General features: G+C 45.0%; 1 protein-coding gene across 1 annotated transcript; it reads right to left on the bottom strand.

The window, feature by feature from the left end:
* Positions 1-17,893, bottom strand: LOC129383229 (glutathione S-transferase 1-like). The gene is made up of 5 exons (XM_055067610.2): positions 17,722-17,893; positions 16,803-16,861; positions 13,602-13,743; positions 6,472-6,642; positions 1-168 (listed from the first exon to the last, which is right to left on the bottom strand). The coding sequence occupies exons 1-5, from the start codon at positions 17,860-17,862 to the stop codon at positions 31-33; spliced, it is 651 nt and encodes a 216-aa protein (XP_054923585.2). The 5' UTR covers positions 17,863-17,893; the 3' UTR covers positions 1-30.
* Positions 17,894-21,296: the final 3,403 nt, after the last annotated feature.

Consider the following 21,296-nt stretch of genomic DNA (forward strand, 5'->3'; position numbering starts at 1 on the left):
CCGCCACGCATTTTATTAACGTGTCTGAGACTATTTCAGATCAGCCAACAGCCCCTTGAACTTGTCTATGGCGGGCTTGTAAATTTCCTCAAAATAAGGCTGCTCACGCTTGATACGGTCGTAGTAGCTTGCCAGCTTGGGAAACTTCGAAGGGTTGACAAAGTTGGTCTGAAATGTGAAGGAATCAGACAATAAATAACTTGTCATGTCAACTGTATAGGCAGCAAAAGTTCACAAAGAAAGCTCGCAGGCACTGATAACAATATCAAGTACATCACAAATACGGCTGGACAATGGCAAAGCAAATTATGTGTGACGTAAAAGAGCTGCAGGCAGGATAAGCCATCGTGCTGTGGCTGCTGAACCCCGTGTATTTCTTTAGCTACGCGCGGAAATGACAAAACAGGCTGACTTGCTAAACAAGGCGGCATTGCCGTTTCATCGACTACAAGCTGCAACTATCTAGGACAATAGCAGGCACCTAATACAAGCGATGCAGCTATTAAACTGCAAAGGCTTAGGAGTGAGGATCAATGGCGAATATCTCAACAACCTTCTGTTTGCAGATAACATTGTCCTGGTCAGCAACACATGGAATTAGTTACGACAAATGATTGAGGCCCTTAACAGAGAAAGTGTAAGGTTGAAGGTTGAAGGTTGAAGAGTGAGGTTGAAGAATGTTATACAGAAGACAAAGATAATGATATATAGCCTGGCAAGGAGACAAGAGTTCAGAATCACCAGTCCACCTCTAGTGCCGGTGAAGGAGTACGTTTACCAAAGACAACAGGTAAACTCACAGGGGACTCTGATCATGAGAAGGAAATTTACAGTAGAATAAAAATGGGTTGGAATTCATACGGCAGACATTGTCAGATGCTGACTGGGAGCTTACCACTCTCTTTGAAAAGAAAGATGTATAATCACTGCATTTTATCGGTGCTAAGATATGGACCGGAAACTTGAAGGTTGACAAAGAAGCTTGAGAACAAGTTAAGGAGCGCCCAAAAAGCGGTGGAAGGAAGACTGTTAGCGTAACGTAAATAGACTGGAAGAGAGTGGTTTGGATGAGAGAACAAAGGGGGATAGCCGATATTGGAATTGACTATAAAGGGAAAAAATGGAGTTGGGCAGGCGATATATTCGTTTGGTAAGATAACCGATCGACCATTAGTTACAGAATGGGTGCCAAGAGAGCGGAAGCGCAGTCGAAGACGCTCGAAAGCTAGGTGGGGTGATCAAATTAGGAAATTCGCCGGCACAATTTGAAATCCGTTGCCCAGGACAGGGGTAACTGGATCCCGCCGAGAGACGCCTTCGTCCTGCAGTGGACATAAAATAGGCTGATGCAGATGACGGTGATGATAATAATGGGAATGGTGGAAGCAGACTTTGCTTCCTCTTGATCTTAAGCGTTAGAGAAAACGCAGGCCTCAAACAACAACCCAACTGTCGAGATTGTGGCTTACGGCGCAGACCAGACTCATTGTTTGGGAAAAAAGTTTAGCATAGGTTATACTGTATAAATGGGTTTTCTCGAGGTTTTTCGCAGACATAAAGTTCAAAGGAAATACGTCATCACGCGACATGGCTTAATGAAGGACCAGTGTTGCCAGAAGCGTTGCATTGGAACTGCACAGAGGTAACGAAATTGTCCTCGCCATGTTAACATGCTGCGAATTGCAAGTCGTAAAATGTACGCCTCCTTTTAATGGTGTCAGGACGCAAATATATGCATAGATGATGTGAGGTATTTGGATTTGCATGCTAGAGAGATCGTCACGCTGGTATTCTCTTGGATCGTCCTGCATTTGTAAACTCACAATATAAAGCTAAACGCTGAATTTCAGCTGTTATCATTCGTTGCAAGTATATTGCCAAGTAAAAACCTAATACACACTGCTAGTAAGTTCCCTCTTATTCCTAACCGACACGGGCCCTGCAAAAACATGAAACATGTAGATTAGATTAGTTTATGATATAGAATTAAAAATCGCCTACATTATCTAAAATTTACTCCCAAGCTGTAGCGACAATTTTAGCGATATTCCAAGTATGTTCGGGTACATTTTCGACTTTCATCTCACTCTACCGAGATGTTTCAAAGTATATGGTAATACTGCACAGGATGGCACACATATATTGAGTTCGCGTATGAGTGTCCCCATCCATACTACCCTTGCAGATGTGTGGGTCACGAGCTGCCTTTTCTACAAACTTAAACAAGCAAACAACAAACGCTACCTAAATATATTTACTGCAACGAAGACTATAGGCCTTCAAACGCATTCATTCTTTTATTAAACCGGATTTATTCATTTCACTCCTCCTGCCGTGCCAAAGCAAGTAGCCAAATTTGGTTCTTTCCTGTCGCTAGCTTTTGGTAACTGAAGAGACGCGCTCGTCGCCGAATGCTCATTCTACCTCCTAAGTAACTTGCAGCATTGTCGAAGGAGCGAGGCGTATATACAAGTAATATGCTTACGCAGTGGCATATAGTTCCGGGCGTGACTGTCTGATTATTGCCGGGGCTAGATAGCTTACTTTTTGTTTGGTAAATGATAATTTACAGCGACACGTGACATGTTAGCTCATTTACACATGCACGGTATTTACTTGGCCTTACTGTACAGGATTTGATTGTTGTGTTCATATAGGAGGTTGTGGCCAAGTGCTGCACCAGGGTGGCCAATCCTGCTCTGGTGAGGGAGTGTGTTACCAGTTCTGGTCACCGGGATCAGGCCACACTCCAGGCCTGTTTGTGCAATTTTATCAACACGCGGATTTTTTTTTTTAATCCGGTGGAAAATTGCCGGCACCGGGATTCGTACCACGGACCTCTTGCACGCGAGGCGGGTGTTCTACCTCTACGCCACCGCTGCAGTTAGGTGGGCGGATGAGATTAAGAAGTTTGCAGGGACGGCATGGGCGCAATTAGAACATTACCGGGGTTGTTGGAGAAGTATGGGAGAGGCCTTTGCCCTGCAGTGGGCGTAACCAGGCTGATGATGATGACGATGATGACTGTATAGAACTATTCTTTTATCTGCACTTTGTTGGGGCTTGTGAGACGTGTGTAGTGCAGGACAGAGGCTATGACATAGTGTGCTGCACTTCGCTAACTGAGCTGTAGCCAATCATAACATACTGCGCGTCGTCTTCTGCATAAGGAAACCAAAAGTATCTGAATTTGCACTTTGCCTGATTTCGCATTCACTCGCTGCGCATGTGCCCTTGCATGAGGCAGAAAGCGCTATTTCATTGCTTTAGATCACTATGATGAGTATGATCTCGCAATGACAGAGGAATAAGCCGACCAGGAAAAAGAGGAATCTCCGGAGATGTGTGTGGTACAAGGTAGGAACCTAGGAGGGGCACCAGTGAGAGAAGAGAAGCGAAGAGAAGAAGGCAGTAGCGGTGGAAGGATCAGCCTGTCGGACAATAGGACAGGACACTCGGCTATGCCTGGTGCTCCTGAAGTTACGGCTCTACGCCTGAAACTGGTGTCTGCAGGGCATCCAGCGGAGCATCGACCAGAGCATTGGTCCTTAGTCCTAGCGCATACTCGCCACCTGTCTCTTTCTTGACCCTGACGTGCTCAAACACTCCACCTCTAAACAGGGTGACGCGCGAACTTTGATATTACATCAACGTACTTTGGGGACTAAACTGAGACCTCATATTTAATGTGTGTCTAGTTCCTATTTTGTTATTTACGTGGGCCCGTGAATACTTATAAAGTTCTTTTTTTTGTGTGTGTGCGACGGAACGCGTATGCTTCATTGTTTTTGTCCGAAGTTGGTAATTATCTACAAGTTCCAGAACTTGCCGTGGTAAGTCTACCTACACCCTGACAATAATACAGCGCGGAGTTTGAAACTGCCTGTACCATGCGTACGATAATTTTGAATTCTGACAGGATTAGCTCACCTTAATGTGTAACCGTCTGTGACACACGGTCACGCAAGCACTTCGCTGCCCGTCCCTGCTACCAACCTTCGGTATCGTCACAATATCAGCGCTGACACTCAGAGACAAAATGGCGCCATGCGTTTGCAATACCAGCCTATTTGTCATCTGCTACCCACGCTGGTGGAAACTGTGATGTAGAGAGCGTAGTTTTCATGCTACGCTAGTGTTATCAAAAACGGCTTTGTGCAGGTGGGCCGAGCTAAACATTTTCTACGCCAGTTGAAGAAAATGACGACTTCTTACACTAGGTACATCGTGTAGCCAGTGCAGGACACAAACTAGCCCTACTGTGACGGTTTCCGCCGGTAAGCGCTATGACCACCCTAACCTTCATTACTTATCAACATGACAGCACTGACACAGCACAGACCACCCACTTCGACCCGTTTTCTCTGCACTGGCAGCAAGAACTAAGTTTTAAAATCCGTCAAGGTTTAGTCTCATCTCACGCTGTGGCCAATGCATTAGCTGTGTTTTGTCGTAAATGTTGAAATGAGCATTTCTGTTTTGATGCCGCTAGCACTAAACAGGAGGTGACAAGCCATAAAGTTGTTTGACTTCCGGTTCGCGGATGGTGCCGCAGCATTAGCACTGGTGATGCGTTGGCAATGCGGAACGCTATGCAGGCCTAATTGTTCATTGCATCATTAATTTAGTACTCCGCTCGAGTATGGTGCGTGATGACGGTACCAAGTAAACGCCAAATAGGCCCCGAGCAGACGGTGCGGCGGGGGCGAACATTTACTTAGCGCGTTCACCTTTACTACTCTCAAAGGAGGTTGCAATGAACTGCCCAGAAAGCATGTAGGAGAATCAGAGATCCACTGTTACATTCATGTAAACGCAACTTAGGATTACATCAGCAGGACACGAGGACATCCAGCCACCGTGGAGTGAGTAACACCAGGATGGCAAGCAAACGTTGAGCAGACGACGCCGCGAACATAAACACACCTTGACAATAATTCACCCTTCCTATAGGCTAAGAAGTCCAGCAGCTTAAATAGCACTGCAAGAACACACTGAGAATAGAGCTCTGTAGGACGCATGTGCTGTTGCCTGAGAGCTTTGTGGTGACTCGCATGTGAGATGCTGCTCTTCTCGTGTTTTTCGACCTCCAAATATTTTTTGGCCTTCTTTTCCGTGCTCTCGAAATTTAGGCTTCTTGCGCGACTATTAAATTTTTTATTCCAATTACTTCCGACGTGATTCTTGACTAATTTCAGTGTTTCTATGACATTCAGCAAAGGAAGCTTCTACTGCGACTGCAACAGACGCCATGGAAACCTACGCTTGTTCAGAAGAGATAATATTGGTTCTTTTTTTCGTGGAGGGATAATCAATCCAAGAACATTACCACTGTATATTCAGAAGAAGAATGATGACATAGAAGTTCAGAACAAGGTTCGGCTCAACAGGTGGTTGTGCAATAGACGCCAGACATTTAAATTTGATGCCAAGAGCAGTTTCTCGTTCGGAATACGGTTGGTATGCAGACCTGCATTTCTTTAGCAGTTTGATGCACTTAGAGTGTTCAGAACTGCACACAGTCAACAAATTTGACAGCAAGTTTCAGGAGTAAAGAACCAACACTGTATGGATCGATACAAAAGCCGCACTGTTATTTGGTCATTTAAATATCAAGCGAACTTTAAATATTAAGCGAAATTTTTGGAAATTTCAGGCAAAAAAAATTTTGAAATCTCTATGCTATGGATACGCCAGTTCATTAAAACCTGGCTCCTTTAAATCAAATCGAGACATAGCAAAACTATAAACTGCAGTATAAGAACGCCTAAAGCTGGAAACGTTGGCTCGCCATTCTGAGGCACGTTATCCCTGATTGCAATCTGTATAACAAAGTTAGTAAATGCATGCGGGATTGCAACTGGCACACGTAAGCTTGTACACACACACACACACACACACACACACACACACACACACACACACACACACACACACACACACACACACACACACACACACACACACACACACACATACATATACATATATATATATATATATAAATTATGCAGCAGCAATTACATATATGTGATGCGTAATCGCTGATACCTAGAAATGTACATGTATACCGCAGTTTTCCTTTTTACATGTCGATTGCGACAGACGGTAGTAATATTTATACTTACCGCTCACTTCTAAGCTCGGAGAGTTGATGCCTCATTTCCTCAATGTTCTTTTATATGTTGAGCATTGTAAAAAACTACTGATTGCGTAAAACTGCAATACATCACTTCCATTTGCAACAAATTATTATCTCTAGCCCATGAAAGTTCTTTCAAACTTCGAGTCGTTGGTTGCCAATGTAAATCATTTCTGTATTAGCCAGCTTTAAAACAACAGGGGCTCCAGAGATTGCGTCCTTGAAGCGCTTGCTATTCGAACGTTTGGCGGGCGAAAATAAGAGCCGATTATGTTTACCAGCAAGTGCGAAATCGCGATTGAGGTGCTTCAGACACGGCGAAGCATTACCTCGAGTGCTACAGGGAGGCGTCCGGCCAATGCCATGTCTGCGATGGTGAAGGTGTCGCCAGCCGCGAACTTGCCGTCACCGATCAGGTGTTCCAGCCCTCTGACGATATTCTCTTCTAATGCCGCAATCTCTTCGGGCGTCGGCTTGGTCTTGCGACTGATTAGAGGACGCTGCACGAAAAAAAGTCGCAGTTTCGCCCGCAAAGCGAAGCACCGATTGCAAGATGAAATTAGTGCACAGCTATAAGAAGCAGAAGGTAGTTTTATCGGCTATGTAATCTCGGAAACGTTCACGTACTAACTGAATTAACGAGCGTGTGGTGCCAGTGCGCGAGCAAAAATGAACAAATCACATTCGATGAGCGCGCACACTCGCTGTCAAAACGCTGGTGTGAGCGACGTGGTAGCGGCAGCGAGCAAACTGTTCTTCGTTCGGTCTACCGCTTCAACGCAAGAGCGGCGAGCACACATCGCGCACAAAGGTACGACCCGTCTGCAGATCAGTTTCAAAATACTGCGCGCGCGACCGCCCCCCCCCCCTCCGCCTCCCTTTCACTGTGCCTTCTTGCTTGCCTCCATAAATTGTGTGCGAGATTGAGCAGCAATCATCAGTTCCTCTTGCGCGGGGTCGCGAAACCTGCAGTTGCTACCGTTGCCACGAGGCCGCTCCCCTTTCCCTACCTCCCACCCCCATGTCCTTTCGCACGAAGCGAAACTGCGCGTTTGATCTCTGCTTTCTTCGTTCGCGCAAAGCAGATTGAGCGGCGACCGGCGGCATCCCTCTCATACTTTCACTCACATACCGCACACGACGCGCGGCGGCAGTGTTATCGCCTTTGGACCTTGTACAGAACATCACGGCGACGGCGACGACAAAGTTGCGCTTTTAGCGTCCATATTCACACTCGTACTTGTTTGTCTTTATCGGGTGGCCGCGTTGCACCATCTAACAAATGCTATCGCTCAGCGCAGACCGCAGCGGAATGTATCGAAAGTTTCTCGAATGTTATCTATCGTTCTATACGCTGTCTCTTGTCACCGAACCTTGTGTAATGTGATTTCATGTATGCACGACGCGAATCGTATAGTACTTTCTTGAAGACACGCGAGCACGAGCAATTGCTCTGGAACCTTCTATGACTCATGTATGAAAGCAGACGTGCTTGACCCGCTGAACAGATTTTCGACGATCGCCGACTGTGTTCGCCGCTGTCGTTCACTGAGTGTAGCATGTTTTCATGGCTCATGCTCGTCCAATAAAACGCTCATTTCGTCACTCACAGTTCTGCTGCTTTCTTCACCACCACTATTAAGTGACCATATAACTGCTGTCGGAATAACAATGAAAATTCCTTTCGCTATATTTACAAGAAATTATGATATAGGCGAGGGAACACAGCTCCGGCTAACGTAAGCGCCACGATAAAGAGCCGTTAGATACTCTCGCTCGTATAATCCACTGCGTCATATTCCTTAAGTAAGGCGACTTTGCATCATTTATGGCTAATTTCCTTCGGAGTAGAGTAATCTTGAAATTTAGGATGTGCTTCTGACACATTTCATGCCCATTTAAAGAAGACACCTCGTGAGGAGCGCAATATACGCGTGAAGATAAGCAGTTAACCAACTATTATTTGTGCCTTAATTAAATGCGAAATAAATATCCATAATTCAATCAATTTTCATTTCCGCTACAGTCCCCAGAAGGCTATAAAACAAAAAGCGGTAACTTATCGAGCTCCTATACCTTACACTGTTCGACAATGGTGGAAATCAAGACAAGAGGGATATGAAAATTGGCAATAAGGATTATACACAGCTACTCATAAGAACTTAACAGAAAAACGACGTGCCTTAATCAGAAAACAAAACAAGACAATAAAATAAAAGAATAAGAAAATCTAAATAAATATGAACCCTATACACCCAGGAAAATTACAACCACGAGGGAGGATTCGATGTCGAAACATCCTTTTTGTACACACTGTGTCTGACAATTTTCTAAATGGGCACTTTCATTAGCAAAACACAATCGGTGAACCACTTTATTAATTCCTGGGCATTAATGGGCGTTATGTGTGGAACATGCACCATGCGGACTTTAAGGGTGCTCGCGCAGTTCAACGTTTCAAGCAAGTAAAAAGCCATAAGTGTCTATTTCTCAGCGGTTTGCACCAAGCCATTGCTAGAGCGCGTCATGTGGTCGCAGTAGGCTACAGTGTCAACATACTATTTTATGCACTATCGCGCTCAATATGACTTGCAACACGAGAATCCATTTTTCGTGTTTTCTTTTATTAATAGTCGCTTCAATGGTGTCACACAGTGCCCGTATGGCGGTATGGCAGCGCTTAACCAAAGAATTGCTGAACTCCGTTGCGATTAATTGTAGCACACTGTTTACAATAAAAATGGCGCTGGCCACTCTTTATTGATGCGAAAGCGTCAAATTGCCCCATCGAGAGAAAAAATTGGTGTAGTTCCACTCAACGTGAAGGCTGTCGGAAGTTAGGAGCAGTGATTCGCTAGTGTTCCGCTTGTGTGGCACTGGGGATTTTCTCTCTTCGTTGACGCTTGGCTTCTGCTGCACGCTGTCGCACAGACGAATCCGTCTTCCCTCCGGCGTCGCTGTCTTTTGCGAGCAAGCACCCACCGTCACTCGATTCGTGTCAAATTTTCGGCGTCCACGGCAAGAAAGATCGGCTTTTTGTTGGCACGGTATATTCATGGAGGCCCCGGCACCCTCCCTTGACTAGTTTCGGTATTAGCCTGGGGGCTGTGGTGCCCTCTCTAGATTAGTTTTGGTATCAACCTGGGTGCGTGACGCCCAACCACATTGGACGGACGGCATCCTGGGCGCCTAAAGTGCACCGAACTTAGGAGCGGGCGTCTGTCGTCTGTACCAGGGGAATGGCACCAAAATTCGCACTGCCGTTGGCTACGACACGACGTCACGAGCACGCCTCGGCGGAGTTCCAATTCCAATGACGCAACGCCACGTCAAAAGCAAGCCTAGACAGAGCAGAGCTGGCGAAAGCGGACGCCTACTGCCGCGATTGCGCGCCGGGTGGCGTATTTACAATTGCTGGCAGGTACAGCGGAGCGTGGCACTTGTGGAGACGTCGGCCGTTTGCGCGCATGCGCGAGTAACAGCGGAGGCTAATGAGGAAATATGGGGACTTCTCCTTCTTGAATATATGGCTCTGCCTAGGCACTATGGATAAGTTTCTTAGCGCGTGTTGCATGCGTTTGTCCCTAGGCGTACTGACAGAAGTCGCGGGGCGTGCTAATGCAGAGCTTATCGTCGCAAGTTGGCGGCTAGTCGTAAGTAATTTATTCAATAGTCTTTCTTCACTTATTGAAACAACATGTCATTATTTCGGTTTAATAGCGGCACCTCCAGGAAAAGAAAGCCCTCCTGAAGTAGTGCTTCTAAAAAATGCAATATATCGTCACGACGAAAGAGGCGACCCTTTACTTATACAACACCAGTCAGAACCTTGCCCCTTCAGGCACAGCGATCGCCAAATGGGGCGTCCGTGCTCACTGTCTCACTGTGCGGGCAGCCAGCGGCGGAGCGTAAACAAAGTCGACTGCACTCCGCGATGCCGGCATGCTTAGGGGACAAACGCAAACAACAAGCGCTAAGGAACCTCCTCCCTGGTGCCTAGGCAGAGTCACATATTCAAGGAGCAAAGGCTCCAACTTTTCTCTCTCACATCCGCTCTTACCCGTGCCTGCACAGAAACGTCGAGCGCCGCGAGAAACGCCACGCCCCGCTGTACCCACTAGCAATTGTAAAAATTCTGCCGGATGTTGCGTTCAACAGTACTCCGAGTATCTTCGTTTGCTCCTGCTGTTTTATGCGTCGTTTCATGTTTGTGTAGTTAGTCGCCCACGTTTTCAACTTTATTCCAGCCTCTGCGAATATTTCTGTAGCGAGGTCGCATAGTTCACAGGAGGCCTGGGTAGTAGGAACGCTGGTGACCATGTCACTCACATAAAAGCAACTCGCAAACTTCTCAGCTACTCGACGGTGGTTTCTGGATACGCGCTGAGTAAAAGGGGCTTGCCGTAATACCTAAGGGCCCGCGGGTCATGCGATAATCGCAAACATGATGCATGTGATATATTCCTAATGGTTTTTTTTTTTTCAAACCGAAGGAATCTAATGGCGTCCCTGACGCACGGTTTGATTTCAATCTGCAGGAAGACTTTCTGGATGTCAGCAACGACTTCGAACTGGTGCAGGCGAAAGCGCAGCAACACCTTCAACATATTCTGGCTGGGTTTTGGCCTTTAGGCAGGTGGTTGTTCAGCAAAATTATGCGAATGCCTTGGGACGACGCAGCAAAGAGACCATTCACTGATTACTTCACGTTGGGGCATATAGTTCTTTGTTAGCCACATCCTCCATTGCGCGAATTGGTTCCGCGTGGCCATCCTTAAGATACTGTCTGACTGCTGCATCATAGCTTAGCAGAACGTCTTCTTTTTGAAATAGCTGGATGAAGGAAGAACTGAAACTATTTTATAGCTACCGCCCGATTGACGTGCAGGTCTGCTTGCAAGTCCTTCCAACGCAGACAAACTTCACATCTGTTATGGCGCAAGTGAATAGTTTTGTAGAAAGCTTTCAAAAATTTTTTGTCATGGGAGGATGGCTCAATAGGTTCTGTGATCCCTAAGCTTTCGAGCTGCCAAAACTTTTGCACTTTTGAGGATACACCTTGGTCCTTAATACAGCAATTCCTCCGAAGTGCGTGCTTGCGCGTGCGGGTGAACGGGCTCATCGTTGTTTGGGTCCTTGGAATGTCCAGACTAGTACAGCATCAATTCATCCCAAGCGACGTCCTTTCCGAATAACTTCGAGAACAGGTCTGACCCAATTAATAAGCTAACGATTTCTTCTTGGTGAACGTTCGGGAAGTAAATGGCATCCGCCAATAGTCGGCCACAATTTAGTGGGCCTTTGAATAATTCGTGGTGTTTTGACTTTTCAACAAGGACTTGGCACATGTTTGCTATTTCTACTGCTTTGATCACGTGATGAACACTGTCGAACTTAATTTGTCAGATTCCTTCCGCTAGTTTTCGACGATTACTTCGACTTCCACCTTTGTTCCCAAAAACGTTGCATTAAGGTAAATCTCTCCTCAGACCTTGAGGCTCCCTTTTCTTGATGCATATACGATCATTCAAGTTCGCTGGCTACCGTTATCCAGCATACCTGTTATGTAGCATGAACTCTCGGCAGCCTGTATCCAATTGACAAGCTCTGAACATTTGCAGAAGGTGTCCATGCTACTTCGCTTATTTCCGCCTGACACAGCATACACGGATGCACCAGTTCGTTCCCTGATCTGGTGGCCTATTTGTGTGAACACGTCTAGCGCCCGATCTGGAACACATCGAAGACGCGTGTCTTCACTGACACTTCGAGCAGCTCAGCTTACGTCGATAGCCCCTTGCTCGCTGTCCCATGGCTGTACACCTAACGCAGCAGCCAGCCGATGAAAGAAGACGCTTTTTCTCGACATTAATAATCGGTGTGTCACAATACTACGTTGAAAAGTTCCATCTGGCAAGAGATGCGCGCCTCCTCTTTCGTCATGGTGCGCATCATAGCCATAGTTGATTTTGCGCCATAAAGTCCTACAAAAATAACTATCCTTCGTGATGGCGTTGTTATTGACGACTGTGCTGATGCCGAAAAAACTACAGAAGATGTTTTTCCAATCATGCGTTGAATGTTCCTTCTGGCATAAAACGCGCCCCTCCTCCATCGTCATGGTGAGTATCATATCCGTAGTTGCTTTTGCGCCATAACACCCTATATATCTAACTATGATTCCTCATGGCCTTGTTACTGAGAACACCAGTTGACGGCATTTGCTGCCTCTTACGGCTGCCGGAAGGCTACTGTTCACCGGTGTACGAGACACGTTGCTGGTAGGTCGTCTGCTCCCTGCACTCAACCTTGAGGCGAGGCTATTTGATGAGTTGTTAAAGTTCTTGCTCCGAGCTCGGCTGGTCAGTCTCATTTGATGCCTCCAGGCGACGCCGTCGGAAATATTCAACGATTATTTCTTGTGGAATTGATTTCGTCAGTACCTCGCACAGCATTGCGGTGCAACTCACACAGTGGGCAAGCGGGTGCGCTTCCTAAAAGTGCCTATTCAAATTATTCGGTCTATTAGTTAGCCTAAATACCTTTTCGTGAGGTACAGGCATTGACGTACAGACACGAGAAACCACTCTTCGGGCTGCCATTTTCCTTTGTGTGCAAAATCGTATACAGTGGCAGAAAATGCAGAAAATTGTTTACTTCTCAAGACAAAAATGAAGCAAGTAATAGGAGCCTAAAATGAAAATCGTGAACATTCAATTTTGCATCTACGTGAAACAAAGATATTGCACAATAAGAACCATTTTACAAATGACAGTCATTATTAAAATTATTTCTCACGTGGTCGTTAATGTAACAGCAAACTATAAGAGCCATCGTTAGGGAAGCGTCGATGTTCGTTATCAAAACATCTATCAATGTTTCGGACTGAGCAGTGACCCAAGTAGGGTCCTTAAATGCATTGGAGCAACCGTTAGAAAACAGAAATACCTAAAGGCTATCCAGGCAACTGTTTTCCCATAGTAGCTCCATGTTGAAGTCGTTCCACAAAATAATGTCGCCTTTATTGTCATTTACAAATTGAAAGAAGCGGTCTAAGCACCCGAGGAAGCATTTGCATTGACCACTCAGAGGCCTGTAGTAAAACGCCGTACAGTTTGAGATTAAACTCAATACTTTACTGAAATTGTTTGCAAAGGTAAAGTGACGTGCTAGTTCACGTTTTAGAGCTTCTATTATCAGTAAGGTAGCCCACCTGCTGATGGAGTTTATTGTCCCGAAACTGCCCTGCTAGTAGAGGCATTGTCCCTGCTACTAGTTGCATTAGTAGCTCGCGCTTTTCTAAAATTATTACTCCTTACTTGTCAAAAATGTAATCTATCGAAAAACTTCGCTACAAACGTATTAGACTTATCTTTATGAAATTACAAAGCGATCACGCTCAGAAGATTTGAAAATCTGATGGTTATCAACAAAAAACTGGTGAAAACGGAGTACTCACAAAGGTGTCTATCGTCGCATTGTGGATTGTAGTGACAACTGCAGAGAGAATTTGGTCTATGCGAGTGCGAATCTTGATGGAAGCCGGGTAGAGCTCAGACTCGGGGGCGTATTTCCGGAGCAAGTAGTAGACGATGGCATTGCTGCATAGAAATAAGCACATAACGGTCGTTATGTGCAAACCAATTTTGTTTAATCCCATGAAGCACGTTAGACTATTAGCTCGAACGCCAATATATCTCATGAACTCTTCAAGGCCAGATATTAACAAAATGATGCCACGCTTACCATTGCCGCTTAGCAAACTTGACTTCCTTGCTCCTTGGCTTCTATTTAGAATATACATCTTGGACCATGCAGTTATAATAAATGATTCCGGCAAAATCCATCTCGTGATCAATGTCGACCTTAAGGCGATTAGCACTGAAGCAAGGTAGTGACACAGCGTACTTCCGCCGCTGAGGCATATGAGCTGCGTATGCAGCCAAGGTCCTCTCTCACGCTTCCCGTTGGACAGGCTGTGCCATCTAGCAGCACAGCCATGAAACACATACCTGGTGCGTATGTGTATAGGCATATTCATACAATCACGTGCGAATGTCTCTGACGTGGTTTTGATTCACGGGAAATAATTTTTTTTGTGATTGGCACATACCTAAAACATCCAAGAGGTTAATTAAAGAGCGGCATATTATCAACAGCAGCAGCCTATGTGGATGTTAACTGCAGGAAGAAGGCTTCTCCAATAGGCGGGCAATTCTCCCTGTTTTGAGGTAGCTGATCTCTTATTGCGCCTGGAAATTTCTTAATATCATCACCCGACATAAATAATTTACTTGAATCCTCGGCTGCGCGTTAGTTCCCGCAGCACCCATTCTGTAAATCTAATCGTCCGTGGATTACCTGCCCCACGCATTACAAATCCTGCCCAGCTCCATTTTTTTGCCTTGATGTGAACTACAATATCCGCTGTCCCCGTTTGCTATCTGATCAACACCACTATCTGTTGATCTCTCAACGTTGCGACTAAGATTTTTCGTTACATCGCTGTTTGCCCCCATATGTTAGCAGCGGTAAATTCAATAATTGCACACTTTTCTTTTCAGCGACCCGGTAAGCTTATAGTCCGGATTTGGTAATGCTTTCCGTATGCACTACAGCTCATTTTTCGTCCGCTGTGAATTTTCTTCTCATCATCAGGATCCCGTCTAATAAATTAGCTAGATAAGTGTGCTCCTGCGCAGACACTACAGGCTGACTGGCGATAATGAATTCTTGTTTTCTTATGAGTCTGTTGAATATAGCCTTTGTCTTCTGCATATTAATCTTCTCGAAATATTAGTAATCCATAAAAATTAAGACACTAAAGAAATAAATTGTAGGCCCATAAGCTTGCTTTAAGTACTGTATAACATATTCACCAAGATTATGCCTAATACATTCAGGATAACACGCCTACAACCCAGAGAACAGGTTGGCTTAAGGCAGGGATGTTGTACATTAGATCCCGTTCGGGTAATCAACCAGGTAAGCGAGAAATCTGAGGAGTACAATCAAGTTCGCCTTATGTCTTTTAAGATTACAAAAACGCGTTGGATTTCATATAGATACTAGCAGTCATGGAGGCATTGCCTAATCGAGGAGTACAGAAGGCATACGTGAATATCTCTGGAAATATCTACCAAGATTCTACAGCTATATAGCTTTCCAATAAGGAGAGTAGAAAATTACTTATCAAGAAAGCGGTCCTGGCAAATATACCCAATTTGTCCAATGCTGTTCACAACAGGCTCAGATTGCGGTTATCACACTCAAATATCAGGCTCTAGGAACCCGTTTGACAGAGCATAGCAGCCATAATCTGCATATATAAGACCATTTGCTCAGTGAACCAACTTCGCTTGGGTCGAGGAAACTGGCTGGAGATGGACATAGATACATAGAGCAATAGATACGGGGAAGTGCGTAAAATTCCTGAGAATAATATTATTTTAATTGAGCCACATATATGTTTTGTTTAGTCACGGAAGGTTTCATAAATGCACTAATGTTTTATAAAAGATGGAAGGAGGTGCTACGACGCAATTGAAAGGAAGTCTCAAATATGGCTAAGAAAACTATCAAGATTATAAAAAAAGAAAAAATACTTAATTTCTCCATAGACTAACCATGCATCTATGAGACTAAGTTCAATCGGCATTTCCTGTCATGAATGGATTATGTTCTTAAACAGCTTCCCAGTTGGTGCGAAGACCTTAGGCACTATTTCGAGGCGGTAGAATTGTCGAGGGGGATCGGAGCCACCAACAACGATTTACGGATTGTGTTTCCAACATGGCGGCCCCCACGATTCAAACAAAATAGAGAAACACGGCCAAGCGGCCGTCGCAGGTTTCAAAATATGCTAAATAAATGTTCTAAAATGCCTAATAATTAGTAAAACTTGGGAGGTATCATATTTTTTGAAAATTAACGCACCCCTTCTCCTGTATGTGATGAACCTCGATGCTGACTAAAGCACACGTAGCCGAAATTTTGACAAGCCGCCACGACCAGTGTAGACCGTGAAGTAGGTTCTATAAAGCCTTCACAATATCCACCAGCAATAGCCATTTCACATTCTGCCCATTTTTTCAGTTCATTTGAACGTTTCTTTTTTTTTCTTTGCTTTGATGCTGATAACACTTGCAGTGCCCTTGAGTCTGTAGCCTGGGCTTGTCATCGCCCTCGGTATGCATGTGAACATAGCCTTGTCCATTGTTTAGCCTCCAAAATATACCCTTTTACATAATGCGATTGCTTGAAAATCAATACGAACACCGTACACCATTCGTTTTGTTCAGCCAGTCCTGTGGCAAACAAACAGATATTTTTACCTATTTGCTTGTTGTTGTTTTAAATAACTTCACGTGGCCAATACGCCTCGTGAGCGGATACAGCAATACGCCCTGATTGAAAGTGCGGCACAGAACATATCGACCCCATTTACATGAAAGTCACTGCCAAAAACACCTTAGCAATGAAAGCTTATCCCGCATATTGTGATGCTAAATCACGTTAACCTTGTTGGCAACGAGGACGTAGATACTGGAGCATCGCTTCGGTCTAGTAGCATATCTCTAATTATGTAGATATGTCTTAGTTTTTTGACTCCGGATAAAAAGAATTCAACAAAAAACCAACTTATTGATTCAAGTTTTACCTTTCATAGACAATGAAACCTTCATCATCAATCGCAGGAACTTTGTGGAAAGGATTGACCTGGAATACGAACAAAATAAGCGTGCGCCAGCACAATTATCCCATCATCCTTCACAAAATGCATGCATCAAAGTATTTAGTCACTGACAAACTTCCCAAACAAGCCATTCATTATGATTATCCACCTAGTCGGCAATGCTTTGTGCAGGCATATGCAAAATATGCGGCAGATCCATAAGTTATGTTTTACAGTATTTATGAATTGTTCCGAGTTTTTAGGGAAGCATTCCTCGAGCGCCAGCGCTGTGCTGTTCTTTTCATAGGCCGCGCCTAGAAGAAATCATCAGTGAAGTCATTGAGATATTCCACCGAGAAAATGCAACGTGCCTAAGTACAGGAGCACCAGTACCGTATAGAAATACATGATCTGCAAACACTTCAAGGATAACGTCTACAAATTTAATTGATATCACTTCATTCAGAAGGCGTACACTCTATTCCAACTATGTGCGCATTGAAGGATTCTTAGTCCTGCACCTACTGCCAAAACGCCTGCAGAACGAATGTAATAGCAACATCGACAATGACCATTATAGTGGCCACACTAACACTTTGCGTCGTTGACTTGTTTAAACAGTTGCTTGCTCGAAAGCATACAAAAACATATTTCTTCTCGAAAATAGCATGTGCCCAAGTTCTAGCTCATTTAAAAAACCTAATGCAATACAATGTGACGAACTGGCAAAGTGGAGAAGTAGAAAATCTTGGAAATTTCGTTTCCCTTGTCTGAGCTTGCAATACAAAAATTCAGATGCAGCAGTTCGGCAAGGAAAAAAAAAACTTTGTTGGAACTGACCCCACACGGACAACGCGCAATTTGTTAATCTCTAACTACGTATAGTTCTGTCATTGCGGCAGACCTTGAGGTATTCGTCGCTGAGGTGTTCCTTGTTGGCAGCGTCCAAATTCGTGAGCTTCAACTCAATGCCCAAATGCTTGGCGAGTGCGCGCACTAAGTTGCAGGGTGGACTCCCATTTATGTTGTACAGAGTAATGGTCATGACTGGGATCAAGGGTTTGTGCGACGCTCCTTCCGCCACACACCGACAGTGAATGGTGCGAGAGAATGATGGCGAAGGATATTTAAAGGCCACAAATCCAGGGATGCAGCCAGCGCAGCACCTGAATGGCTTTAATTATGAAATCTTTGAAAACAGCGCACGTGTACAGCAGAGGTCGAACAATGTCTGAGCGAGCGTTCACGGGCAACAGTGCTCGCAAAATATGCAGGTGCTTAGGGCGGAAACGTGGCAGTCGCACAGTATAATATGCCTGGTTATCGACAAAAAATAAAAGTGAGAATAATCCTCTGAACTAGCAGAGGAAACGGAAAGCTTTGAACCCTAGCAAGAGAAAAAAATATTGCTTCGAAGTAGAGTTTGCCCTTCATCACAGGCATCGCGTTGCAGGCTCATATTAGGGAGCATTTGACACGAAAAACGGCCTTACGGTTTCGGAGAGATAACAATTGCTGGAACTCCATGATACGATTTAGAAAAATTGGGCCCCTTGGTTAACCTTGTCTCGTCTCGTTCTTTGCATAATGGGGTGTTTAATGCGGCAGTATTGATGCCTTAAGGTAGCACTTGTGGGTTTATTGACCAGCTGCCTTCACCCAAAAAGTTAATCTACTTGTGACGCCTGCGGCAGAAAGGATTTTCCACACACATCGCCAAGGTTTGTGAGTGGAGGAGCTGGCTAACACTCCCGAAGGTTAGTTCCAGTAGCAAAACATAAATACCCAAGAAATGGATGGGGAAACAGCGCCGCGGTAGCTCAATTAGTTAGAGCATCGCTCGCGTAATGCGAAAGCGTGGGATCGTTCCCCACCTGCGGCAAGTTCTTTTTTCGAATAAAGAGAAAATCAGACATCCACCCATTCGTAGCAATTGCTAGAAAGGAAACCCATAGGGTTCCTCGAAAGAAAAGCCTTATCGTTGAAGAAAAATTCGTCCTGGCCCGGGACTCGAACCTGGGACCACCGCCTTTCCGGGGCAGCCGCTCTACCATCTGGGCTAACCAGGCGGCTAGCGGTGAAGCGGCTGCCCCGGAAAGGCGGTGTCCCGGGTTCGTGTCCCGGACCAGGACGAATTTTTCTTCAACGATAAGGCTTTTCTTTCGAGGAATCCGTAGTGGTTTCCTTTGTAGCAATTCCTACGAACGGGTAGATGTCTGATTTTCCCTTTATTCATTACTTCTCTCCACCTTGCGGGTTTCCGCAGAACTACTACGTCAAGTTGTTTTTTCATGCACTTTCAATTCTATTAACTTATAAATCATTTATAAGCGGTAATAAGTAGAAGTAATTTCCTGTTTTGTCCTTAGTGTATGTTGGTTTCTTATGATATGATTAATAAAAATCGGGACCATCAGTTAACCCCGTTTCTCCTGAGGCTTCATTTGGAATTTGTCCGGACAACTCTCGTCGCATGTGAACCACAGGTGTACATTTCGTTTCCTTAACATCACATGTGCGGCGGAATTGCAGCCGGATAGCTTGCCTCAGTCCGTCTCCTCTGACCTTGCTTTGAAGACTGCAAGTCACGTGCTAGTTCTTTTTTTTTTTTTTTTGCTTATAGAGTGTTCCGGCTATAAACCAAAAAAACGTGCGGCCGAACCCATCTCTCGTTGACTTTCGAAGGTAATGCGAACAGCATTCCCATCACAGCATTATGCTTAGCTTTCCAATGCAGTGGCACACTGTATTCCTCAAGTCACATTTATTCAAAATATGTAGCGGGTATTCTGAGGCTTCTGTTGCTTCGGCTATGTGCAGTGTACACTGTCGCGGTATGACCCAATTTAAGTATGGCATCTACAGTGAAAGGTCGCCCAACAGTATCACGACGAGGGGAGGAGCGTAAGACGATGACGTAGCGACCACAATGGAATAAGGTCAATGGAACGATAAAGGCTGCATGACGGCATGACGACAATGAGATGAGCATTCTGAAACAATGATGATGGTATAATGACCATCGAATGAGGACGACTGTATGAGAAACAGATGATTACGCGTTTATGACGATGAGTACGCGACGACTACGCCTTAAACAAAACCTTATGACAAGGATTCAATGACGACGATGGCATGCCCATGATGTCATGACCACAATGGTGTGACAACACGTGCATGACAGCGAATGTCTGCCGCCACCGCAATGACGAAGAAGGCAGGAAAGCGGTAAATTTACAAGATTTAATGATGACATCATTACAATAGAATGAAGAAGATGATGTGACGTCGATGGAACGCCGAATGCGGCATGATGACGACGGCATGACAACAATGCATTTTTGTTTTCGAAGTCATTTTCATGGTAAAACAACAGCGTGACGACGGCGGCATGGTGAGAATGTTGAGGTGACAATTGTATGATGACAGTTGCACAACAATCGCAGCATGATGACCCGACCCCGAACTCGAAGGCAGTACGCCAATGGTAGGACATTGAATGATCGACGACGACCGTAGGATCGCGCAATGACAACAATGGCGAACCATGGAACGGAGATAGTGGGCTGACAACAGATGTTTAATTATTGTCGAATAATGTCTGTGTCACGAAAAATGTCTGACGATGAAGCCGTGACGACCACGGCATGACGAGAGCCAGTAGTCGAAGCTGCAGTGTCGGCGATGGCACAATCATGATGGCGCCCCGATGACATTATGACAAAAAATGCATGACGACTATATGATACCGACGGCGTGACGCCAATAGCATTACGAGAGGCTGATGACACAGCTGTAGTGACGACTAAGCAGTGGCGACGATGGTATTGCGACCACAAGGAATAACTTGTGGCGCAAGCAATTAGAAACATAGGTCACTTAATCAGCGTACAAGGCATGACGACAATGGCATGACGAGACTCAGATGACTAAGCTGAAATTACGACGACAAACCGGCAACGAAGGTGTCACGACCCCGAGCTCAAGCTGGAAGCGCACTTGGCCCACTGGAGTAGGTGTAAGAAGATAGATAGATAGATAGATAGATAGATAGATAGATAGATAGATAGATAGATAGATAGATAGATAGATAGATAGATAGATAGATAGATAGATAGATAGATAGATAGATAGATAGAAAGTGCATGAAGGGGGCAAATAATGCCGATGACATGAAAACTACGCTTGCTGCTTGTCATTCAGTGTTAGTCGAAGACACATAGGTAGAAACTTCGTACTCAAGACCAAACTCAGAAAGACATTTGCTTTTCTGGCATGTTATCTGCCACCCACACTCGCGCATAGAGGATTAGTCATCGAACGAAGAAACACTTGGGTGTCTTAGTATGTGCTACGAGCCCGGCACTTCCAATTCACGAATGGCATGCGCGTTATTGGCATGACCAGGGCCGGATTAAGACAAATGGAGGCCCTGGATTAATGCGCATGGATTAATGCGCATGCCTCGCTCCTCCTGTC

The sequence above is a fragment of the Dermacentor andersoni genome, chromosome 3 (genome assembly GCF_023375885.2).
Source record: "Dermacentor andersoni chromosome 3, qqDerAnde1_hic_scaffold, whole genome shotgun sequence".
Classification (NCBI taxonomy): Eukaryota; Metazoa; Arthropoda; class Arachnida; order Ixodida; family Ixodidae; genus Dermacentor; species Dermacentor andersoni.

Excerpts from the sequence above, each read along its gene's own strand:
- LOC129383229 (XM_055067610.2), bottom strand. The coding sequence starts at position 17,862 with ATGACCATTACTCTGTACAACATAAATGGGAGTCCACCCTGCAACTTA. Across the intron at positions 16,862-17,721 it reads TCAGCGACGAATACCTCAAG|GTCAATCCTTTCCACAAAGT; the intron begins GTCTGCCGCAAT and ends TTCGTATTCCAG. Across the intron at positions 6,643-13,601 it reads ATGCGACGATAGACACCTTT|CGTCCTCTAATCAGTCGCAA; the intron begins GTGAGTACTCCG and ends TTTTTCGTGCAG.